Raw genomic sequence first — 27,019 nt, forward strand, 5'->3', positions numbered from 1 at the left:
TGTTTACTGTGCATTCATTTTATCAACAGCTATTACAGCTTCAGAACAATTTTGGAGGTAATGAGGCAGGGCTGTAAGTAATTTATTATTAATGGGGAAAACAGAAAATGAAGCATACTTCCTACCAAGTATATGTTTCTTGACTTCAAATGCATGAAAACTTGAACTTCTTTCTTAAGCCTATGGTGAACTTATTTCCTTCTACCCACCTCCTCTCATCCTTCATTGATTCTCTCAGTAGGCACAAAGTGGCTGCCCCAGCGCCTGTCTACTGCTCCCCAGGCAGGGCAGATGCAGTCACAGCAGTTGCCCTGCCCCAGTTCCCTCACCTGCTTTTATAATCCACTCAAACCTTCAAGGTCTAAAATCTAGCCTGCATTCCTGTTTTCTCTGCCCTGCCAGAGCTCCCCCAGCTAGAAGTACATATTGCTGCATTCTTATGTGTGTGCATATGTCTGTTACTGAGATAATTAAAGGGAATTTGGGTTCTGACTGTCTGTGCCCTCAGGGAAGAGACAGGAACATCTGCTGCAATGCCTACTTATTTCTTATTTTTCTGAACAAGGGTTTTGAATTGTTTATGCTTCATTGTTCAAACACACATATTGCATACAAATATAAGAAAGTGTAAGGGAAAAAAGACTGAACTCCCACCTAGATGAAAGTGGTTTCAGTGCTACCAGCACAGTCAAAAACCACCAGCTTCATACCTCATCCAGCACGGAGCCCTAACGCTCTTCCCAGGGAGAGCAGCTACTCCTTACAGTTACCACCCCTGGTGCCAGTGCTGCTGCTGCCAATCTTCCGGAATGTGATGGAGGGACAGACTGACCATGGGAAACATTTGACATCCTCAGTCATGCACTCTCTTCAGAGGGGGTTTAATCTTTCGCGTTTTAATGCTTACATGCTGGCTTTGGCAGCCAGCCAAAGAAGTCATTTTGGAGGAAATCATGTTGTATAGTTATGAGAAATCATTATTTAGTCTCAAGACAGAGTCTTGTAAAGAAATCTGCTCAGTTTTAATACATGCATTGTAGGGAGCAGAAACAGAAAGCAGACTTCCCATAGATGCCCATGCACCGTTATTTTTGTTGGAAATACCTATGATTCAATTAGCAAGATCTTTTGCTAGAACTGACCATCCTGCAGTAATGCATTCTTACTTATGTTGGCACATGAACATAATGATTTTTTATAATTTACATTGTCTCAGCAAAATAAAATTTCTTGATCCTATCAATTCTGTCCAAAACTGTAGCTCACAAAACATAGGTCTGATGATACATCATAAAGAAATACAAAACCCAACAAAATAAGACATATTGTAAAACAAAGGGTGTAGAGAGAAAAGCCTGACACTAATCTTTTTAAGAGTTTGGAGACAGGAATTCAAAGAGGAATATATTCCCCACCTCCTCCACTCCCCCACCACAAAAACAAAAAGATACCCCAAAGCCAAGAGAAAGAAAGCAAAAAGCAAGGGGGGGGGGAAAAAAAAAAAAAAAAAAAAAAAAAAAAAAACACCACAACACTACAATCAACACTTCTCTTTGTAGAACTTACTTTTGCTCTAAAAGGCACTGTTAAACTCCAGGGTTTTGTCATTTTTAACAACTACCTTAGTATATTTACTGTAGAGCTTGTTGCAAAACAGTCAGGTCCTAATTCTCAGACATGGTAGAAAAGAGCCATAAACACGTCAAAACAAAATCAGAAGTGAGCACTGGAAATGGAAAGACAAGCTTCTGACAAGTCAAAGTTCGATCCAATCTGAATATGACAAATTGTCGTGTAACAAGTAAGTATCTACCACATTCAGCCACACAAAATTGGCTGCTACCCAGTGTCCTAAAGTCTTGTCAACAGCAGACAAGCACTTCCACAGAAGAAAGACAGGGAAGAAAGCATGTAGAAAAAAACCCAAACAAACAAACTAATCCCCCCACAACACACATTTGAAGAAGCACTAACTGTGGTTCTCTATTTACACCCAATCTATCTAATACACTGAATGTATCTTGGTAAGGTTATTTAAGAAATTAGAAAGAAAACCAAAAAATTCAATAATGTTTTTCCTCCCTGCCTCTTAAGATTCTTGAAAGTTTAGAGTTCAAAGCAAAGCCAAAGGATGGGCCAGGGCTTCCCCAATCTCTCAGCCAAAGTGATAGGCAGCAGAAAGTGACATTCAGTGACAGGCAGCAAGGGCAGCAGGTGCCATCAAGTGACAGCAATACAGGCCCCATAAACACTGCACAGGATCTGGAAGGCAAAACCACTGGAATGAGTCTTTCTGTGTCACTACCAAGTATGAAAATAAAGCTGCCCAGGATCAGATGGCCAGTAACTGCAATTGTCGACATCTTTTCTGAACTAGCAGTCTAAGGTAATCAGAATTATGGAATAGTTTGGGTTGGAAAATGTCACTAAGATCATTGAGTCCAACTGTTAACCCAGCACTGCCAAGTTCACTACTAAACCAACTCCCCAGGCGCCACGTCTCCATGTGTCTTGAATACATCCAGATATGGTGACTCCACCACCTCCCTGGGTAGCCTGGCTCAATGTTCAGCAACACTTTCAATGCAAAAGCTTTTCCTAATATCCAGTACATGCCTTCCCTGGCACAACTTGAGGCGGCTTCCTCTTGTCCCATCATTTGTTACTTGGGAGAAGAGACCAACTCACACGTTGTTACAAGTTCCTGTCAGTAGTTGTAGGGCATGATAAGGTCACACCTGTACCCCCTTTTCTCCAGTCTTTTCTTTTGAAAAGAATTGAAATTCTATCTGGTGGGGGAAAAAAAATGAAATAGAAAAAAATCAGAGCAATATTGCGCTCCCTCTTGCTTTAAGTAAACACACACACAAAAAAATAGACAGAACTTCATCTGCATATGAGCTCTATTTCTTGATTGTTGATCTGTATCTTTATCATATCTCAGTTTGGATGGTTTATGACCTTTTAGCAAAAAATATAACTCTTTTGAAGAAGAAAAAATAAAAAGAACAAAAAAATCCAGATTTTAAGTCCATCTGCCCACTTCGTACAAATAGCAGAGTGCGGCAGGAGCATCTCCCTCATTTTGCTGCTTTATTAACAACCAGACAACTGCACATGCTCTAAGGAGCCACATTAGGGCAATAAGGAACAAATCAGCCATGGAAAGGCTCATAGGACATGCCTGCATAGCTCACTAGCCATTGTAGCCCCTGCTAATTTTTATTATTGAAATTTATGAAAATTATTGAAATTTATGAAAATTATTAGCATTCCATGAAGGTCCAGCACTTGATGGGATGCCAAAATATTTGTAAATTGATGCTTGCTTTAAAACATGACAAACATTTCAGGGGGGAAAAAAAGTAGCTGGTATTCGAGTCCTTTGCTTAGAGAATTCAGCCACTGCCATTCCCTCATTTCTATGGGAATGGGCACCAATGACACTGGGTGATTCAGAGAAACATAGGAGAATAGTAAACTCCCATCTCCAAAGACATTTTTTAAATGAACAGTAGAGTTGAAGGTTGTCCTTCCCCATCAGAAGCTTAATCTCCTATATAAAAGTAAAAGTAAAAGCAAACCTGATTCAATACAAAAAATATAGAACTGGTAAAAGAATTATTCTCCTCCTTAAGAGGGGCTGGCTCTTGGCAAGGTAGCACAAACAATCCTGTAGACCTATCATCTAGACAAAGCAAAGTTGCAACATCTGGCAATCAATATTTCTTCACTGATGAATCATTTTCATTTAAAGAAAACCCCAAAAGATGATAGGGAATGGAAAGCAATACACCTTAATCCCCTGCAGATGCTGGCAGATCATCTTTGAAATTCATTTATTATGAAAAATGGGAAAGAAAAGGAAAAAAAGCAGTAAAAACTAAAAAGCTTAGTAGACTTACTAGTTCAAAAGAAAACTTGCAACAAGATTAGGAGAGAGAGAAGAGTACAAACAAAAACAAATTCATATGCTATTTATCCTCCTTCATTCAGCCCACATATTATTTCCTCTTGGCACATGCTAAGTGCATGCACTCCGTACACAAACCACAGGATAAAATGAGCAAAGCAATGTACTGAGTCTATATTACTTAGACAAACATCAAGTGAGGGAATTCTGTGGTGGTCAGACAATAAGGTTAAGAAAATATATTTCTTAGGATTTCTAACCAAGGAATCAAAAATAACTACGCTATTTTTCTTTTCTGGTTAACCTCAAGTTGAAATGAAGGGTTTAGATTCATTTTTTCTATGGATAGAGACATGCTATTTTTGAGCATGTTTATTCAACAGATAACTTTGTTACAGCACAGTATGTATTTAAATTATCACTAAATATAGCTTCTAAAATTATGTAAATTGATGGAGGGTTTTTTGAGACAGTGCATCTTTAAATTCTGATTATTTTATGGGAGCCTAGTAGAATAAGACTTGCCCCAGAGCAAATGATCTCTGCTGTTCTCCCAGTATCAATTAAGCCAAGTTCACAACTGCACTTTATTTCTTCTAAAAAAGCCAAAGAAATTCAGCTTTATGCAGGTAAATTTCAAGACACACAATATTTAAAATTTCACACCTGGACTTGGGTAATTTTTTTTTTCCAGCTCACTCACATGCTGCTAAGCAGTTGTGATCAGTCCTGCCTCATGGATAGGATCTGTCTACAGAACGAGTCTTCAGTTGAATTTTGAAAGGTCTGGTGTTTCAAAGTTCAGCAAATGTGTGTGTCTGGGGAAACTGTAACTACTCTTACCTTTTTTGTTGACTGTTTTCATTTTTGGTGGGTGTGTGTTGTTTTTTTGTTTGGGTTTTTTTTGTTGGTGGTGGTGGTGGTTTTTGTTGTTTTTGGGTTTTTTTTATCTATATAGTCTAATAAAAGGCCAGGTCCACAGAGAGCTACCACAAAGGTTCTGTAGAGCAGGTGGACTGTGAAATGCTGGAAATATTTAGACAAACATTACACCACTCAATTGTTTTGCTTTGGGGTTTTTTTGCTTAAGAATAGTTCAACCTTTATAAAGTGTCATTGTTTCTCATAGAGCAAATGTGAATTTTACAGTGTTTTCTAACTGTTCAGGTTAAACACAACAGTATAATCCGTTTACTATAATAAGAGAATGTTTTTACCAAGTAGTTGACCATCAGTAAACCCTAAGGCACTTACAGAGCTAACATTTCATATCTGCATGCAAATTAAAGTATATCCCAATAAAATAAAATTTAATAGAAATAAAATTTGTAAGACTAATTTTAATGAGTAGATTATTTAAGCCCTTTTCCTGTTTTAACTCTTAAGCTACTTCAAGCATAATTTCCTTTTTTTCTACTCTGTAAACATTTGGAAACATGTGTAAAGATCAAGGAACTCACACTGAATCTCTGTGTATCCATTCTATAATCTGCACTTTCTTTCCTTTTACCCAGTTCTAAATTACACTTGATTTATAAGCCCTTGACTCCAACTATTGCAATTAGTATAGCTGATGAATTCTTAGCATATGCTGACAGATTTTTTTTAGAACTTTTTTATTAAGCCTGCATTTCAACAGATTAGCACATTTTTGCACTTCTAGATGCAGACTCCTTGGAAAGAGATAGAGAGAGAAAAGAACTTCAAAGAGGAACCATGCACCATCAGTCAGTTTCACCACATGAAACACTAAGCTCCAACTCCAGGGCTGATCCTGTCAATCCCTCCAATACTTAGAGGTCTATTTTATATAAATCTGTTTTCTTTGATAATTCCCAACAACTTAAATAATGAGAAAAGGAAGTTTTCTGCTTCCAAGGAAGACACAAAGTGCCTTATTCTAGTTGATGGAAGCTCTATGACAAGAAATTTTAGAGCTGCTAACATTTTCTGATCTATAGCAGATTTTCTTATTTATAGATTCTGGGAGAGCAAAAAGGTGCATTATGCAGTCCTAATATTAATTATGAAGATAAACAAATTATAACATGGTTATTAATACTGTGTATGAAAGACATAAAATGCAATCTTTGAGATTATGTAAAAAATCCTTTCTAAGTGTGTGCATCTCCTTCTATTGCATCTTCTTTTTCATCTTCCACCAGCAAAGAAAGTACTTGAGCAAAAGTTCTTAGCTGGTGAAATTCTTGCCATTTGCTATCGGAAGATATATCACAGTCTTCAACTAAACTATTTAGCTGGAAAAATCAGTGCTAGAATGGGCAGATGGGCAGCAGAAAAGAAAGCAAGCTCTTTCAGGAGATATACTCCCCTTCCATATTTCACTGTGACAACTCCTGGGAATTATTTTGTCTTTTTATTCGTTTTCTTGCAGCTGTTCATCCATACGCTACACCAGGCTCTCACTCCATTAGTTTTATTTAATAGTTTATACTTCATCTACCATACCTCTCAAAGGAGGACAAACCAAATAAGTACATTGTTACTTTGGCATACCAGAAACTACAAAAAAAAAAAAAAAAAAAAAAGGGGCTTTGATCAGCTGCAAATAAAATAAAAGTGTTGATATCTCTGTAAAGTTAGTACTGAGTTTACAAGCTTTAAAGCACCTACCACTCAACAGCACTCAGCCTCGGCTGATGTTCAGCATCCCATACAGTATTTAGCTCAGGTGAATCTAATGCTGATACAAGATGACTTTACAGACTAGAGACTAGGGCATTAATGCAGCACTCAAAGGGCTTTTAACTGTTATAAACTGATTTCTCAATTCAGTGTTGGCCTAGCAGTGCTAATGACATTAACAGACACAGAGATCACGTTCCTACAGGCGTTCATGAAGTCAGCAAACGTCACAGGAAGAATATGGATATCAGTAAGGTGTCTGGTTGCAACCTGCCAACTCCTATTGCAAGAATTCTCCTATTCAGAGAATGGCTTCTCACACACATCTCTCTTCTTTTATTCTGATACCCCAATTAATCCGTTCCTAACATACACATTCAAAGACAAACCTCTTAGGCGCTTTTTCCTGGGGTCTCAAAACTTTCCGTTTTCAGGACTGGCAGTCCTGAAACTACAAGTTAATTGTGGTGTGCCCACACCAACTAGGTTACTCAGCTATCACCTGCTGTATACTGCACTGCAAACGTGTTTCAACGTGTACTTTCTAATAGTTATTAAGGACTCCCAACAGATTTTTGAGTGAAGCATCAACTACAGCTTGTCAGAATATTTTTCAAGAGATGTCAGTTCATAAAGGCTAAGGTATGTCATGGATATGTACTAATTAATGGTATTTTTTACTGTAAAGGTCAAGAGGGAGTCTGGACTTAAAATATTACTAGATCTCATATTGACAATCTGACCATAAATGTTTCTATATATTTCCCACATACATTTACAGTAAAAATAATTTGGATTTTTTTTTCAGTAGACACTAACTGCGACACTATATTTGGCTATATCAAAAGATGCAACTGGAACAATATGGCCTCTATCCCCAAAAAGCCTTAGCATAGTGACTTAGAACTGGAAGAACATCACTAGAAATTAAATATGACAGAACAAGAGAGGTCTGGAAGGCAGGGTCAGTCTAAATTCAAGAAAGTCTCCTAAATATTGGCTGAATTAGATTCATAAAATGACACATTTTTAATCAACTCCTAGAACACAGCACTGCTAATGAGTCTCAACTATTTTCTTTTACTGCTGCAAATACAAATAAAAAAGTACATGCAGTGATCTCTTAGTCTGCAAAATTAAGAAGCTAAGTGCCAGAATTTTAACCGTGTTACTTTAATTACTTTAATTTAGAATATTGCGTATGCGCGTTCTGATAAAAGACAGCATTTTAAACTAAATTACACACACATATGAATGCTAAGGAAACCAAGTATTTCATCAGAATAACTCATACTATTTAGCCCATCAATAACTGAGTGAAAAAGGTCCTTTCTTCATAATACACTGGAGGTTTGCTGTTCTGAGATACAGAGTTCATTCTCTAGCGTATTGAAGAACAGGACAGCCGGTACCATTACTATTATTAAACCATTAAAGTGCCAGAACAAAATACTTTCTGTAAAAAACACAACATTATTTTCTCTAAGTTTCTGAAAAGAATGGAAACAAATATTTTTTCAATTAAAATTCAATAAATTCTAATTCATTGGAACAAAAACCTTACACGTGTACAATCTCAGAAAAACAGGAGGAATGCAGTGTGTAATTTAATACATCTTAATCCCTACATCCTCATAACTAGAAACTATTTGGAACTCATTCTAAGTTGTGACTCTAATGGAAAAGTCTCAATTCAAATAAACAAACAAAAAAGTCAAATAAGTTATTAACTGCCTCAGGTTTTTACAGAAAACATCCTCCAAGTATTCTTTGCTTTGTTCCAACTGTTCCTCAGCGTTCCACTCCAATACTCAAGATGACAACCGCATGTATGAAGAGACACTGTCCTGGTGAAAGAAGGAACTCGTGGCAGATCTCCAGTGCAAAAAGGGTTGTATCAGGCATTAGCAGGGACAAGGAGGAATTTAGAAAGACCATATGGGCATGCAGGGATTACGTCAGGTTAAACAAAGTTCAGTGACGGTTTCGATTTGCATGGAATGTCAAGGGCAACAGGAACAGCTTGTACTGCTCCAATAGAAATGGAAGGTTGAGCAGGGATGAAAGGTTGAACAGGGAAAACACCAGCCTGCTGCTGACTTAGGCAGATGACCTAGTGACAGCAGAAATGGATGATGCTGAGGGACTCAATACCACCACTAAGGTAGCAAAGGCATCTGTTGTTTAGCAGAAGGAGTTCAAGAACTACCATTTGGAGAGTAAATGTTTAATACCCCAAAGATTTTTGGCCTGAATCAGCAACAAGTGGAATAACAGAAGGGTTGATCCTGGGACCCATCCTGTTTAACGCCTTAATGAGCGTTAAGGGGAGGCAATAGAACGAAGTCTGTAAAGTTTGCAGATAACAGCAAATTCAAAGAACCAGCTGATAAGCTTGAGGACAGGGCTGCCACTAAGAGAGGCCTAGTTGGGGTGGAGGACAGGGACAAGAGTAACTCCATGAAATTAAGTGCACGCATGTAGAATTGTGCAATTGGAAAGGAATAACTCCATGCAACAGGCTGGTTTTAATCACAAAGGAAAATGAGTAACCCACCTTTAAGTGATACATTCTGCAACAAATGCTGAACAAAATTTGAAAGCCTAGTTGTATTTAACTTGCATAGAATACAGCCCAGATTTTTATATAACAGCACTCAATGCACCTTTTTCCCATACCATTCTATGTTAAAAGCAGAGATTTCCTTGAAGTGATTACACAATACTTAGCCTACTTCTGGAAAAGAATTTTGGCATTTACATCTTACCTTTGTATGCAATAATTGGATGCTCAGCTCTGTGGCAATGGGTATCTTCTGTTGTTGTTGACTCTAGTATACCTAACACCCCAAGTCTTGCCAAGATCAGTGTGAGGAAGCAGCTTCCTTTCATGGTGGTCATGCTGTCCTCCACAGGAGTCACTTCTTTTAACTGTCTACTCTTCTTGCACTCATGTGGGAAAAGCACCTGGAGAATTCAAAGAAATTTATTTAAGGACAAGAGCAAACCACAGAAAAAAATAAGACAAATCTTGAAGTTTAAAGCAAAACATTGCCTTCTTTCTGTGTGGCATTTGACTACTCAAAAGTAAGCTGTCAGCCACTCCTCTAATTACTTCACAAACCTATCATCAGTTACCCAATTTAGGAACATTGATCTATCAGCCAGCAGGATTAAAAAACAGATATTCATTACCCTCTCCCTTTTATTTTGTAATCATAAAAATGTTGAAGTTCAACTCCCTGATTTTTTGAAACATCCAATAACTAGACCCTTCTGTAAGTAACAGAATATGCATGGTATCAATATATTTTTAGATCCAACCCAGTTCCTTTAGTTTCATCACTAAAAACGTGCCAAGCAGTAACAACCTAATCACACAACCCTAAAAGAAAGTTTCACCACTAGCAGCTTTAGCGAGTCACACGGTTTTCTTGTTGATAACACGCAGGTAAGAGACACCACTACCTTTCATGGGGGAAGACCAGAGATTTAAGACAGCTCCATAAAGGCAGAAATGTCACTCTCCTAATTAATGGAGAAATTCAGGAAAAGAAAATTGGCAATTTTGACTTCTAATATGTTTGATCTCACTGAACTGTAGTGCCCTGTTTAATGAGGTGAAAACTTTTTATTTCTGCAAAATAAACATCCTAAATGCATAAAACAAAGGGCTGTCCATGAAAAGATATTCCACAATAACAGCAGTGTGTTCTAAAAGCCACACTCAGAAAGCAAAATGGATAGTAAGCACTGATCCCTAACATTACTAACACCAGTCTTCATAAGACAAATTGCTCTTCTCTTACCACTTTATTTTGCTGCCTTTAGTTGTCTTCCAGCTTAGATGTGGACACTTCTAATCCTCATTAATTCAAATGAAAATAAATAGATTAAAGACATAATACATCTGAGCAGTAAATTTAATAGTCAATTTTAGCTTCTTTGCTAAATTTCCTTAAGTTACTGAACAAAAGGAGGAGAAGCTTTGAGGAAGTTAGATTCATATTCTTACCTTCCTAAGTAGTGTCTTATGATGGCATGTACCAATATGAATCTGGCCCTACAAATTGCCTGTGGTTCACAACAGACATTATCTATTCACAGAAATTCTGGATATGTGGTGCATGTGGTGTATGTGGTGCATAAAACACACATTCTAATGTTTAATAGTCCACTTTCTGCAAGATTGATATTTAAATGTATGATGCATTATTCTTACACAAATTCAAGTCATTTATGTGGGTTGTAGCACTCCTATTCCTAATTTACACTACTAACTGCTACTTCTAATTCATATTTCTGTAAGATTACATTTGTGCATTTAGGAAGCAAAATTAAGGTCTGATACCTTCATGAAGGTCTCAAAAAATGTTTTTTCTTGCATACAGTACAGCAGCAAGTATCCCAAGACCTAGGAATATGGTATACTTTCATGTTAAAACAAAACAAAACAAAACAAACAATCAAAAAAACCTTTTTTTCTTTTAATTTTAAAAGTCTCAGAAATACTCATACATGTGTGACTGTAACGGAAAGGAATTAAACAAGAAAAAAATGAAACATTTGTACTGAAATCACAGCTTTCTCTGTCTCTTTGGCTGTAAATGAAGTCCACGGTCTTTATGTAACCAGGCTTCAATATCCCAGCCAAGTTTCAAAAAAATAACCAGCTCTACTCAGCAAACACAGCCAAAAGATAATCCTGTTCCTCCAGAAAGAAAGAAAACGACCACTACTCTTCATTCAAATATTAAATACACATAAAGGTATAGATGCCTTGGTTTCCATTACAAAAAGGATACTTAATTTCATGGGCCTAATAGTGGTATTAGTGAGGATTAAGATGTAAATGTTAACAGGTTTGATGTCTTGTACTCTGTAGGTATCAAGAGGACTTCTCCCACCTGTTCCCTGTGAACAGAACTTGGTAGCGGAAACAAAGATTCCTTCACAACACCACCTTTCCCTGGCCTCTAAATCCAAACAGCATCCTGTCTCACGACAGACTAACATGCCATAGGTGGTCCCTGACACAGCTGTTTGCATGTTATAGTCCTGCAGTGGAAGGATTTTGGGGCTGAGGACTGTTTCTCTTACTAGCTGAACTCATCCTCTCACTGCATGCATCTTACGTGGCAAACACTGAGGCAGGAAACACTCTCTCATTTAGAATATCCAAAGACAGGGAGAAAGGAGAAACAAAGAAAGGTGTGAATACACACTTCTGACCACATATATCAGAAAAAAATAGTAATAGTCTAAATTTATCTCTACCTCGACCTCTAGCTGTTTATGTGTATTGCACTACTGTATTAATTAAAGTCTGTTAATTATTTTGGATGCATTAATTTAAACATATTATTGTGAGGAGAAGCTTACTTGCAACCCAGAGGAGAACCTTCAGAAGCCACAATTGACAAAAGAACAATAAATCAAGGCAGTAAATAGAAACCTCATCACAAGTTCTTTAAGTTTATACCCATTTCACTACACTACTGCATGAATGGAAGGACAAAGGAATCTGCAGACTGTGCCTAATACACTGCCAGAGTAAAAAATAAAAAATATCTTTTTTAGAGATCCACAAACATAACAAGGAAAACCAACCATACAAAACTCTTCCCCCAAGAACCAAAAAACTCACACATCCCCAACCCCTGCAAAAAATACAATTAAACCCCCTCCAAAGAAACACACACCTTCAATATATACCCACAGCATGAAGAGATGAACACCTTAGAAAATACTTCAAAAATGAATCTTTTTCCACAGAACTTGTATGGGCTGGATTGCTCCCTTCTGTGCATCCTTGAGTAAGGACTGCTGCACAAGTTCCATCGCTGCCCAAGACAGCAGCCCTAAAAGTGAGCCTGTGGAAGCATGCTACACAGACCTGAAACACTGCAACAAGTCAGAAGGCTTGAAGCAGACAAAGCAATCTTTCCTGAAACCACCCCTTCTCCTTACTGAAAGTGCAGCTTTTATGCCAAGAAGTGATAGCTAGCCTGAGGCAATACAACAAGACAAGACAAAGCCAAGAGAACACTAAACGTGAAAAGATTAAGACAGTTTCCTTGATTTCTCTATAATTTCTATATGTAAATTTCTATCAACAATGACAATAATGGTCATGTCAAAACACACATTCAAATAGTGACACTGACCAGCTTTTTAACTATTGCTAAAAATTTGGGGAGACTGTACATCGATCTCTTATTTGCATAACTTTTCTAGCAGAGACCTTTATTCAGACTTTCAACCAAGTTCATTTTAAAAGTTTGTAAAACAATCAAGATGAAAAATGAAAAAGAAAGCAGAATAAGCAGTGCTATAAGATGCATTTTATTTCAATATATTATTTTATTCCTATATGTAAAGGGCCTTGTGCACTTACTCTATCCCTCACACCCTTAATTTTGATCTAGCTTGCCTAGAAGATATGTAAAGATAATGAGTCCCATTAGGAAAAGGTATTATATTTTACAAATGTAGTCTCTGACTTCCCCAACATCAGTATTTGATGAAGAAAAAAACCCCAGCAATTCAAGATTTTCTGTTTCAGCTGAACCAAAAAAGATACCTATTGCTACAGAGAAAAAAGTGTACACAGCTAAGCATGCAAGGCAGGTAACTGCTACTGCTAGGTGAAAGCAGATTCATAGAGACTATTCCCTCCAGGCACTGAAGTCATATATTTAAAGTCAAATAATCAGGATGTCAATATTTCTAGATCACTCAAAGTACACCGTATTTGAAGTACAATTTACCTCTGAATTATAAACTACATTTTTCTATGTTCAATCAAAATAAACCAGCGTATGCAAAAGCTGCCACACTAGCTGCAGCTGTTCCAAAGCAAAGATGCTTTCAAATAATTATCTTTGCTGATTCTATTCTAAAGTGACAGTTTAAAACTACACTTCTAGTGAAAGATGAAGTGAGCTTATGTCAATAAAAGTATACAAACAACAGGGTTTTTCATGTTTAAAAGATGCCAATTGCAGGACTGGTTCTAGGTACAGGCATTCATGAATAGATCTGGGGTTTCTTTACATGCACTCCAGTGTATACTCTTGCAGATGCTGCTCAGGTAATTTGTTGCAGGAGACTCATTCCACTTTCCCTAGGCACTTTGCTCCACATCTTTGCAAAACAGTAAAGATTTGGAAAAAAAATTGCTCATGTGAAGTAACTACTCAAGATGACCATTTTGCACTAGCACAAACCTGGGAAAAAAAAAAGTGTTTAACTAATGAGACAAACTTCTATGGGTTCATTCAAACAGAATTTTGAGTACTAAGAAAGATGTCCCATATTGCTACTGCACACATATTTTAAAATAGTAATAATTATGTCATCTTTGGTCATGACAATTTTATGAAAAATACCTAGTTTGTCTACTGTAGAGGTACCTTTTTACAATTTATTAAAATAAGGGAACACTTTCTGCAGCTGCAAGTGACATGAAAGCAGGGAGAACTTCTGTTTCCTCTTCACCAAAAACAGGCCACACTGTTGTGTAATTAGCAAGCATGTAGATAAACCAGGAAAAGAGGGTATCATGAATACCCCTACAATGTAGCTCAGTGCCTCTTTCTGTATTTTTTCTTGGCTTGCTAAAGACAAACCCCTCAAACTCATATAAAACATTTGAGAAGAAGATTGTTAGAGAAAGGTATACATGAAAAAGACTGTCACTGCACTTAACAAAAAATTTAGCTAAATTCTAAGGCAATGTGTAATGCTCTCAATTCATCAGTAGTGACAAGCCCTGGCGCTCAGAAGGAAAAAGGGATGGAGGCCAGAAGCAGGCATCAAGGAAGCTCTTAAAAAAAAAAATAAATAAATAAATAAATAAAAAAATTTAAAAAAAAAAATCCCCCAAGCAGCTGTTTTTACTGTAGTACATCCTGTTTCCTGTCAAATGCACAAAACCCCCAAACCTGTACCTCTTTTTAGCATAATTACCTAGAAATACATTCCTTACTCAGTATACCTTTAGAAAAATAATTTGCATATCAGTCGGATACAAAATTAGATTAGAGCAATAGCTCAAAGATCACCTCACTAAACACTGAGATGAGGACTGGAGGCTACAGATCTTCTTCAGTGAAATAATCCAGTCATACAGTCGTACATCATCAAGTCTCATCACTGGACCCAGCAATGCAGACTGTTTACTATGCAGCAGAGCAGCATATCCTAATTTGTATTTGCATAAAGTGAGAGTCAGCTTCAGTTAAAAAACTGATTACTGAGTTCCTTCAACTTTTTTTTAATACTGTCATTCATTTCAGCAGTGGCATGAATTTTAAGTTCTGCAAGAGGCAGACAGCCATCAGCTGTCATTGACTAACACAGTCAAAAATCAGTCCTTGAATTCACAGTGACATTATGTCAAAAGACACCTAATATCTGTAGATATTAGAGTGACAACTCATAAAACAAGAATCTGTCATCAAAGCTAGTTTTCCAGCACTTCTCATAGAGCTGATTCTTGAGATTTCAGCAAAGGAAACACTGCTTCAAGAACACTGGCCTGAGTGAGGCCAGGAGTTGGCAATAACACCTCAGAACTCAATTATCACATTGTGGGCTTCTTTGTCTCATCAGCGGGGCGCAGAGCCAGTGCCCCTCAGCTCCCTGAGCAAGCACAGGCCAACCCAGCAGGACCACACAGTAGAGAACCACATGCAACTTAGGGGTAGGAATAAAGTCAAATCAGCGCAGACTAGGCCCAGTAAATCCCAATTAAAATCCCAATAAAATCTCAGCACTTTTTTCAAATCCTTTTTTTTTTTTTTTTCCCTTGGCTGTCCATTAGCTCCTCAGCCTTTTTGATATCCTCCCAAGACACAGATTCCTACTGTCCTAGGGTAACTTTATGATGCTTGCATCCCCAATCGTCTGTTCTGTTTGTGCTGTATATTGAGTCCTGTGCCTTTAAGACTGGTTCTAAGAGCAAGGAGAAGCGCGGAGTTTGTTTTGAGAAAACTGCCTGACTCCTCCACATTCTGCTGCGGACGGGGTGTTCGGCGGAGGCTTGGAGAGACTGCAGGACAGAGATCTTTTTTTTTTGCTTTTAGTTAGTTTCAGCTAGCTAGGGCAGAGAAGTTCCCTAGACTGTTTTTTTTCCTTTTTCTTAGAACTGTTTAAACCTGCTCTAGACTGAAAACCCAGGGGAGCACTGGGGGCTGCACCTGCGGCCCACCGGAGCCTGGACCTCGGCATTTTCCAGCAGCGCCGGAGGGACTGGGACTGAGGAGAGGCTGAGAGAGAGCCGAGCTACACCCACGGCAAGGACTTTCTCAATTTGCCATCTCACTTCAGAATGAGAGGTTTTATTGTTTCCTATTATTCATTCTTTATACTTGTAAGCACTTCATTTGTTTAGTAAAATAGTTTTTTCCACTTTTCTCCAAAGAAGTTTTTTTTTTTACCAGACCAGTTAGAGAGAGAAGCCACTTAGGCTTGTTTCCTTAGAGAGATCCTCTACAAGGGTTTTCTCCCAAATTTGTCCCAAACCAAGACACCTACTTCAAGTTTCCTTCCACTCATATCTAGTGCCTTGTTCCAGCCATTGAGAGAGCTTTTCCCCATGCTTGGGACATCCAACTCTGATCCTTAGACTGGCCATCAGAAATGAGGCAATTAAAGGAAGGATTCTCCACCTCAAACAAACTACAAAGCCAACAGAGTTTTGCTTTCACAAAATAACTAATGGAAAAATTAAATGGTAATGATTGTTTGCAAATAAAAGTCTGAAAAGTGAAAGAAAAAACAGAAGTAGTTTAACAAGGGAAAGGCATGAAGCAAAAGAAAATTATCCAGGAAAGGACAGAAGTGTCAGCTAGGGCAGGAAAAGGAAATGGAGAAGGAAGAACTATAGAGATTGACACACATAGCCCTGAATTTCATCTTCCCTTTTCCCTCTATACAACACTTGCCTGCTCCTTTTCCAGTTGGTACTCTTATTGGCAAGCCAAACACATTTTCTTTGGGACCAACAGACTGCCAACACCATCAACGACACAGAACACAAGCTGTTCTGTAGTAGAAACACAGTTTCAAGTACTGAGAGTAACAGCAGTTTTATAACAAGGACCTTTTAATTTTAAAAAATTTACAGAGTTTCAAAATGGGGTCAGGAAGACCTTCAGAAAATGGACTCTGGAAACTCTCATTTTGCAGTGTGAAATTCTTGAACTTCCTGAGCCTGGAACTGCAGCAATATTCTGGAAAAATCCCACCAGCTGCTTTCTGCAGTCTTACCTATTCCCCGAACCATGTGCTGTCAGCTCCTGACTAAGACCAGATGCTGGGCTGGATGCCCCTCTGACCAAGCAGAGCCACGTTTCCATCTTCTGCCAAGGTCTGAGTCTCGTACTGCAAACTTTTCAGTCACAGAAAAAGTGAATTTTGAAATTTCACCAATGAGAATTAGGACTCTATGTGGGACCAGGGTCACAACTACCTGTAAAGTAAAGCTGCAACTTAATTTGCATTAACAATGTGCTGAAACCTCACTATATATAAAATACTCTTAAATTACAAAAGCTTGAGTTTTGAAAGCTGTCCAAAATACTAAAAAATAATAATAATAATAAAAAAAATTTAAAAATACACTTCCCCCCCCCCAAGGAAAAAAAAAAAAAAAAACATTTAGAAACATGGCTTGATTGAACTAAAAGCACAAGTTCAGGACTGGGAGGAGGTCAATGAAACAGAGCAGCACCGAGCAACAAGGCACTGAGAAAACCACAGGAAAAAACTAGTTGGGAAAAGTTGTATCACTTGAGTGAAGGATGAAGAAGATAAAGGTTAGAGTTCGATGAAAAATTTTTGTCAAATCTTGAAGCTGTATAGAAGTAGTTTCAAGCAAAGGTAAAGTTAATTGAAGCAGGTAAAAAAGAGGCAATAAGAAAGTAATGCAAGTTTAGTTGTTGCATTCTACAGAAATTGGGAAAAGGCAACACAGAGATTGGAGTCACATGTGTTGAATAATTAAAAAAGAAGATCTTCGCATCACAGATTATTGCTGTAGCCATCTGGACATACTTTTTTATATTTGTAAACTGTCCTAAAAACGTGCCAAAATTTGCACATGGTTTTAAAGAGAGACCAGAAGGAGCCATCTCAAATAGCTGGTTTTGGTTGTTGGTTTTTTTGGTTTTTTTTTAATTATATTCAAATTAAAACAGTTCTTTGTCATTTAGTGTATCACTGTATAAAAGTACTTGATAGTACCTGGTATTTAGCTTTCATAGAAACTTAATATAATACATTTTAAATGTCAATGAGCAATCTAAACGACAAAATTGTACTGTCAAAACAAAACTATTAGTGGGTATTCCGCACATTAACGCTAGGCAAACTTCCAAATAAAGATTATATTAAAGCAGTTACTACCTTAAAGACCTGCTGGATGTACTCCAAAGTGTCATGAAATGACTATTGTGACATCCAGCTTCAGTGAGATAATCAAGGCAACTTCATCTTCTTGCAGTGAATTCAGTCCTGAAGTTCCTTGGTACAGTTTTAAAGGGCATTGGGTATTAAATAAACACTTCTCAGCAAATGCAGGGCAGTAACAGCTAAGACAACCAAAATACAGTGGAGGAGAGCACAACTTTTATGGGGAATCCACTCAGCCCCATGGCCCAATTTGCAAATACACTTCAGATTCCCAACTCCTCTCAACTCCCATCTAATTACCAGCTTTTGATTTGTTTTGATTTCTTTCCACCAAAACCCAATATATTCTGCCTCCACAGCAACACCTTATATGACAGCAAGGTTTAGCAGACTGATATGAAGGACAAGGAGAGGGAAGGCAGCTCAGAGCTCCTATCCCAATCACAGCTACAGAACACCTCTGTTCCCCACCTATTCATTTATATGTAGCTTTTCTATCAAGGTAAGCATTCAAAACACACACACATCTTACCAAGCTCCTGAATTCTTTCACCAGTTCTTGGACAAGCAATAGAGTATCCAACAGGATAGGTGGCCTGAACCATTCAACAATTCCGACTGCACTGATTATACAAAGCAGTATCAGATACTGACAGGATGGTTTTGGGTAAAAGTGATCCTAAAGATCATCTAGGTCCAACCCTGGTGATGGTGTCCCATAGGCAGAGACACCTCCCACCAGTGCAGACTGCATAAGAGGCAAGTAGGCTTCACTTTGTTGTCTTTTAACACTACCACTGCAAAGATGAAGATTTATATAATTTATAAATCAATAAGGTTTTTCCACATACTTTTAAGATTTGAGACACATGAAAGCACTGTATAATGGTTTCTCTAGTGCCATGATTAACTCCCATGACTATAAGCAAAGGGCGTTCCACCAATCCAAATTACACTCGTTTGCATCAGATCTTGCACACAGATCTCTGATTCAATTAGAAGTGCAAAAGAAAAATTGGACAGCTCCCCTCTCTTCTGTCTTCTGAAGATGTTCATCATAGGGACATAGGGAACCCTGAAAAAAACTAAAAAATAATCCCGGAACAAGAAGCCAGAAGGAAAAAAGAAATACTTCTGTTAGATCTTCCTGAAAGTTCACCCACATTTTTAGTTACTCACTAAATCCTGAAGTAAGATACAGATATTTTAAAGTTTCTGTGAAATATCAAGTTAATAACTCCTTTCCTAAAATAAACCAGGTAAAATTAAAAACAATGGAAGGCACAAAGACTTTCAAAGACGACTGTACAGCTAAAATATCCAAACCACCAGAGTTTGCAAAAACAAAGGGCCCAATTCTTTATTATATAATGGTTATACTCAAGACTCCATGTATTCACATACAGAGTTTTTACACATATGAGGAACATCACTGCACATGCCTGGACCTTGTCAGTACAAACTAGTTAAACTTGTTTATTTTTCACTAGATCCTAAAATATATCACAACACACACACACACACACAAAAAAAAAAAAAGTAGTCCTTCTAAAGAGAATAAATCGTAATTTTAGTTTTTCCTCCAACACAATGGTTAAAAATTTAAATTCTATTTTTAAGTCTGTCAAAAAGTAGTAAAACTTGACACAACAAAAATCATATACTGTCTGCTGTAATGCTCTCAATGAAGTTGTCAAACAACAAATAAAGAGATGTCAAACAGCCGAAAGTTAAATGAGGAATGAATGGCTCTTGACATACTTGTTCCAATAAAGGAAATCCTCTTGTGGGTTTTCTTCAGGGCATACAGTGTGCTGTTCTGTGTATTTGTGTCTCAAAAATTTAAAAAAAAAAAAAAAAAAAAAGAAAACAAACAAACAAAAAAACCCCTCTATTTTTTCCCAGTCTGAAATATCCTCTTATTTTACTTAGATAATTTTGATTCCATTACTTTGATTCTAATTCTTAATGATGATGCTCTTTTTAATGCTTCACATTTACAAGCTTTCAGGAAAAAAAAATCTATTCCGTAAGGTTATTTCACAAACTAACAATGTTGTGAAAATTCAATTTCTTTAGTGACATCTATCCCAATGGTTTCTCAGTGGCTGACAGCTTTCATCAGTCAAAGACTAAATTACATGAAGTGCCACTGATGTCTCCATCATATCCAAAATCACTTTGGTAGCTTTGTAGCCATCATTTTTAATTTATCACTTTGGAATCTTATAAGCATACAGTATGTACGCACAGATTGTATACATTGAAACAGCTCTGACTGCTCCTTTTGTGGAATCTACAGTTCAGAGACCAAATGTGTCGAGGTCACCTTCAGTTTCTAAACAGAAACACATAGGATGACTGTGTCTGCTTAGATTTTTCTACCAGTAAAGGCACAGGTTCAGCTTTCTTGGGCTGATTAGTTTGCATCCAATTTTTCTAGAACCCCCACAGTTGCTTAAAGGGAATAAATAAATGAATAAATAAATAAATAAATAATTAAAAAAAAAAAAATATATATATATATATATACACACACATACACCCCCAAAACCCTGCATCCCTTTTTATGCTCCTGTATGTCCATCCGTCCATCCATCCTCAGCCTTCCAGTCTCTGTAGGCCTCAATTTGTCTCCTTTCTGAGGTAACCAAAATATGCTGTCATCAGTACAAGAGGGTATTCATTTAAACACAAATAAAATGCTAACACACTACCTTTCCTTTCCTGCACTTCCTTTTATTTTTTCCTTCACTTCACAGTGGTATTTTAAAAATGATCTTACAATATTAAAATCTCACAGTCTCTATCTCTTCTCTTCTTCTGTAAGCCTTTTGCAGTTACATTCTTTCTCCTTTATTTACTAAGTCTCTGCATTGATGTCATTTGCATATTGCTACAGAAAGACATGTTGTTAAATCTACTTTCAGGCTACAGTCCAAGATCAAAGATCTAGAAAGAATACCAAGGAAAATGGCTGTTAAATAAAAAATGAAACAAACAAACAAAAAACAATCCTTGGAAATGGTGTCTATTAATGACACAAGGTAAAACATAACTACAATAAAATATTTTACAAATAAAACCTTCTCTCTGGCTGTGGATCTGGTGTTGAAAAATCAGAGCAGAAAAGTGTCACTTTATGCAGCAGTGGTGCAAACAGATACAAGTATCACAGGTATGAGAAGGGTCTACGGTACCTATTGCTGGAATTCAAAATAAAGAGCCCAGAAGAAAAATGCTGAGGATGAAATGCCTTTCCACTGGATACTTTGTGCAATAATAAAATACAGGATTTGATCTAGAGAGGGGCAAAAAGAAAAGAGACTGGACACACACAAAAAAAAAAAACCCACTCCAAAACCACACCAAACAAGGAATACATTGTATGCATCTGGCCAAGTAAAAAATTTCTGGCAGTGCTAGGAAACGTTTAACTTGAGAAGACAGACATTTAAAATGTGAATGACACTCAATTTACTGAAGAGTAATACCAAACTTCCTAGCATGATATGGTTGCTATGCTCTACCTCATCATCCTTCACCCTAGAGAGGATGGGACTCTCTCTGAGGCACACACTTCGGATGCAGGAAAAAATTCCCCCCATCCATGGGCAACTCTTTCTCCTGTTACATGCCACTTTCACCATGATGCTGATGGGACAGTTGTGGAGTGATCTAGCAGAAATCCTAAATAGCTAATGTCACCATGATGCATTCTGCTTCTTTCACTGCAGCCCTACCAATTTCTGCAACTAACAATACAACCATACACAAACACCTCTTTTACAGAAGAAATTCTGGGCAGAATTCATAGCTCTGTTTTTTTAAAAGACACAAACCTGTATTTATACTGAATAAACACATCATATAGAAAGTTGTTGGAAACAGAGTTTGAAACACGCTCTCACTGTGAAAAATCTTTGCAAACCTTCAGCGCTCTGTAAACAATAAATAACTGAAACAGAGGTCATCTCATCAGGTTAACCATGAGCCACGCTGCTAAGATAAAAAGTCTGCTCCAGCTAGGCTGTGATAGCTAGTACATGGATTAACAGGGATTTCAATTTCCAGGGCTGTCAATCTTGCATGTTTTCCAGCATTGGATTTCACCACATTTTATAAAGATAGAATCTGAATCGGAGTGAAAAATAATTCAAACAGCTTCAGTGGTGTTGCTGAAAGAGATTCCAGAGAAAACAGATTATACATATTTTAATGCACATACTGCAAGTATAAAGATCTCTGTCATGTGAAAACAAAAATAAATAAATGCACCAAATTTGGATCAACAGAGCCTGCTCAAAAGGTCTCAAAGCAGTGCCCTTTTCTACAAGTTCCTCTGACATTTTCAATCATCACAAGCGAAAGCATCCCATGAGACTTTAGACAAATGAGAGATATCTGGAATAATTAAAGGTAGCATCTTCATTGCAAGGAGTGTGACCTGAAGGAATCACAGTTGCAGTTGTGCCAGTGGGGGGGAAGCTGAACCTTACCCCTAACTAGAATTTTGAGCATAAGAAAAAAACAGAGAGATTAAAATTATAAATCAAAGACCATTTCATTTCACACCAGGTGTTAAAACCCTGCTTCTAGATGCCATTAATCTCAGAGATTTAACTGGCTTTAATGGGAAGAGTCTCATTCTCTGTAGCAAGAAACAAAGGTTCTTCCATTAGGCACAATGACCTCATCCATCCCTCACTGATCCTTCTTCACCTCATATGCAGATTCAAGCACAGCACAATTCATCACTTCAGTGCAAAGCTGTTTGCAGCTCAGTGATCTGCAGTTACGTTACACACCAGGCGCAAAGTTTCTGAAAGAGAATGAAGCTCCTTCGACTCTGAAATTGCTATTGCTGCTTTGAAGCAATGCAGGTTCGCTGTAACAAAGAACAACTACTACTAATGAGCTTTTCATTGTTATGTTTCATTTGTTAAAATTCCACAGGTCCTGCACAAAGGGAAAGTCTCATCACTACACATACAGTGCCACAAGGAGGACACCAGAAGAGTTAGAAGCCCAGGAAGAACAACTTTTCTTCATAAATGAACGAGGTCAAAGAATTAGGTGGGTGGAGAAATGGCTGACCTAAGCATTACTTTAAGCTGGTAATTACTTATGTTATATAATTCTTCTCCTTTCCCTGTCAATTGCTCTTATTCTGCAATTCCCATCCATTTATCTAAAACCACACCCTTGTATCTCCAGTTCCTGCAAGAAAAATACTCTTTCCTCAGGACTGTATATCACTACTTGAAATTTTCATGTCATTTTTGTCTTTGCAAGTCTTGGCCTTACTACTTCGAAATTCTCAGTCTCCATTTCAGCTTCTTTAGATTCACTTTTACTACTGTTTTAACAAAACTCATTTTTGCCAAGAGCAACTAACCTCTTTGACCTAATGGAAAAAAAAAATTTTCCCCTTCGGACTTTTTTGATTTCAAGTCCCCTTGGAAAACTTCCCAGAGGAACTACACAGGAGGTTGGAATACTTTTTAATACTTGCATGGATCCATCCATCTCACATCCATAAACCACTGATGGAAAACCAAACATGCTGTTGCTTTTATTCCTTTTATATCAGCTCCTCTCTAAGCTCCTAAAATTATGTTAATTCTTCAGAACTTTTTTCAGTAGTTTCCCAACCTTGTTTACATCTTTTCATTCAATTCCTCAAGATCAATTTACCTATTTTCCTCTTATTTTCTCCCATGACCATCTGCCTTCCAGTAACCTTGTCTACTCCAGCCATTTAAACTGCTATCATTACGAAACGCTGTCAATTTCAAGCCTTTTCCCTTTGATCATGATAATATAACTCTTAACAATTTGCTTCTCAAGCTAATTTGCAAGCACAAAAGTATCTCCAAATATATCAGTGTTTTCTCATTCTCTTTGTACTTCCTTTAGGCTTTGTCTTTTCCTCTTGCTTATCTCTCCCCTTGAAGTCTACTTTCTCTACACCAAAATGGGTGTCACTAGAACTCACAGATTGAGAAAGGGTGTTCTGGTAATTCCTCGCTCCCTGACAGGCACTACAGAGCACACAGGGAACAGCATAAACAGAAAACTGAGATTTTTGGACTAAGAACTGAACTCTCAAAGAAACAGCTTGAAGATATTAAAACAAATTTAATTGTAATTTATCAAGTGCCAAAATAAGATTAAAAGCATTTATCTTACAATGAGGGAAAAGGCTCCAAGCTCAGTGGGAGACCTCAAATTACATAACAGCTTAGCATTTTTAAAAACAGTGTAAGTAACAGAGTTCTCTTCTGGGACTGCACCCTGCAACCTTGCTGTTTATAAAATAGCATTGAAGAACCACCACAGTGGGTCAGGCTGGCTGTTTAGCCCAACTGAAATGACAAAACCAACTCAGACAAAATATCCAGCCTCACCTACTACTCTGTCTTCAGAAGCAGCTAAGAGCAGATGTTTAGAGCAGCCACATACAAAAATTCTCTTCCACTCTCCCCAAAACACTTCATATTCTCCATAATTTGCAGCTCAGTAACTTTCTTACCCAGAGGTAGTACCTTTGTTTATCAAGTCTTTTTTTTTTTTTTTTCCTTCCTTTTTTTTTCCACCTCCCTTTCCAAATTCATTCAGAAGCTCTTTATACCAACGCAGCACACAGAGCATGCTGTGGCAAGGAATTTCAGAACTGACTTACACACTGCAAACCAAACCAAACCAAACCAAACAGCTTCTTTTCCTAGTTTTAAAACTGTTCTCTGCCTGTTTCACCTAATAATCTCTCTTCTAATACAAAATTAGGTGGCACTGAGTATTCATTTCCCATCCATGCACTTCACAGCTCCTAAAATTTTATAAACACCTAGCATTAGCATCTGCCCATTCTCTCTTTTCCAGTCTGGAAACTCTCATCTACTTAGTTGTCCTTTTATGGACGCTGCTCCATGGATGTCTTCTGCATCCTGCTGCACTTCCTCATTTTTGTTGCCCTTCTCTGAAACTTTTCCTGTTCTACTCCACTTGTTCTGAGATGAGGAGACCAGGACAGTGTACCATCTTTAGACACAAACACTTGACAGATTTAGGAAGTGGTCTAATATTTTGATTCCTCTCCTTTCAGAGCAATTCCTGATACAAATTTGCATCCTGATTGCTACTAAAATATAGAGCTGATTTTTTCAGTAACTTCCTGCTTATAGTCCCATGACCTCAAGCTAACTCAAAATACTTTAACATTACTGATCCTGAATTTCCTCCATCATTTTAATGGCCACTTAGTTTTACACAGTTCTTTTGCATTTGTTTCAGTCTGGCCCCTTTTTGTTAACCTTCTTTTGTCCCGAAAAACTTAATTTCAGAAACAAACCTTGTCACCACACTTTAGTCCCAAGTCACTTATGAATATGAAAACACCTCTGGGCACTCACAGAGACAGTTATGGAAATCCACTTCTGATTTTCAATACAGTTTTCTCCTGAAGGTTTTTCCTTACCATATAAACAATTATTTACAGAGTTGGCAGTCCTCCTTCACTTGTGCCTGTTTAGTTCCTTTAAAAATTTTTCAAGAGAATTTTGAATACGAAAAAAATTTCATAATTTAAGTAGAACAACAATGCCTTTCACCTGCATGCCAGTTGTCTCCTTCAAAGACCACAGGCCATTTTTGTGATTTGATTTCAAATCACAAAAATGCTGGCTAGATAAGATCTCTGGGAGTCTTATAGTCAGACAGTCTGGCTAGCCATTAAAAGCCACAGAAGATCAGGTCAGCCACAGCACTGTCCAACTAAGACTTGAAAGATCCACCGGGAGAGGTGCAACCCCCACCACAAACTCATGTTTCATTCAGTGCTGCACTACATTCCTACAGAAAGAGTTACCTACAATGTCCAGTCAGAACATTTCCATTTGCAATCAGTGTACATTAACCTCCTACTATTGTTTTGCCACAACTAGGAACATTGGCTCCATCATCTTTGTAAACATCCTTCAAGTAGTTGAAGGCTAATATTAACCAGTTCGCCAGGTCTGAAACATCCTCTTAATGAGGCTTTTATTCACAGAAATCAATCCTTTCTCAGCATCTCTGTTGGAGTCCAGGGCATTCCTTTGGTTGCCCTGGAGGGTCAGGGACCTGGGCAGGGGGGTCTGGGACCCCAGCCCAGAGAGCCCAGGGCTCAGAGAGACACTGGATTTGATTTCAGTCCATGGGAGAGGCTTCTTGCACTGCAGGAAGCATTGCAGGCCACAAGAGTGTGAAAAATAGTAGTTTAGTATATCACAGGGTGAAAAAACAGTGGGTTTGGGATTTTTGGCATTGAAGTGAATGGGGCAAGATGGAGAATTTAGGGCGTTGTCTCCTTCTTCTTCCTTCTTGTTCCCTCACTCCATTTCTGCAGTGACGTTGGCACAAAGTAGTTAGTGAGGATTGGGTCAGAGTGAAGATGACCTTTTTAGTAATAGTGATAGACATTGGTAATAAATAGTAAATAAAGAATACGTAGCAATTAGTATAAAAGTTGAGGACAGCCCTGGGACAGGAGGAGTCACCAGATGTCCGAGCCACGGCAAACATCTTTTGGACACTGAGAAAATTGTAAGATAAGAACTAATAAACGAAGCATGTAACCTTGAAGACTCCGTCTTTTCCTGCGTTTGGCACAGAGCTTTGCAGAGGGCCAGAACTCTAAAACCACCTGAATGCCGGGGAATTTAAACTCCTGAAAAGGAGCCCTGGCAAATCTCCACTGTAATACTCAATGTTCTTTCTAAAGCACAAATACTAATCTAATTTTTAATCAATCCACTCAGTTTAAACAAGAGGCTCATTGGTTTTTAGACTCCCTGAGTTCACGTGAATGCTCCCTGAAATATGGCATGAAATTAGACGTCTTCAAGTACTCAACTGGTGAGACACTTAAAAGCAAGGGGCTGCATGCCTCAATCAGTAGCTGGTCTATTTCACTCTACCATTCCTAAAACAACTGGGTAAACTACACCTGGACCTGTTAAATTGAGAACATAAAATCTGTTCCAGAAAGGCAATCTCCTT

The 27,019-nt window shown here is 37.8% G+C and overlaps 1 protein-coding gene across 8 annotated transcripts in view; it reads right to left on the reverse strand.

Moving 5' to 3' along the window:
• SEMA5A (semaphorin 5A) overlaps nt 1–27,019 on the reverse strand; it is a 317,116-nt gene that overhangs the window by 207,314 nt on the left and 82,783 nt on the right. For all 8 annotated transcript variants that reach the window (XM_040072786.2, XM_040072776.2, XM_040072727.2 and 5 more), the window contains one exon: nt 9,328–9,526. In XM_040072786.2, the coding sequence (XP_039928720.1) occupies nt 9,328–9,460 (133 nt within the window). In that variant the 5' untranslated portion in view covers nt 9,461–9,526. The remainder of the gene's footprint in view (nt 1–9,327; nt 9,527–27,019) is intronic.

The sequence above is a fragment of the Hirundo rustica genome, chromosome 1, assembly GCF_015227805.2.
Source record: "Hirundo rustica isolate bHirRus1 chromosome 1, bHirRus1.pri.v3, whole genome shotgun sequence".
NCBI lineage: Eukaryota > Metazoa > Chordata > Aves > Passeriformes > Hirundinidae > Hirundo > Hirundo rustica.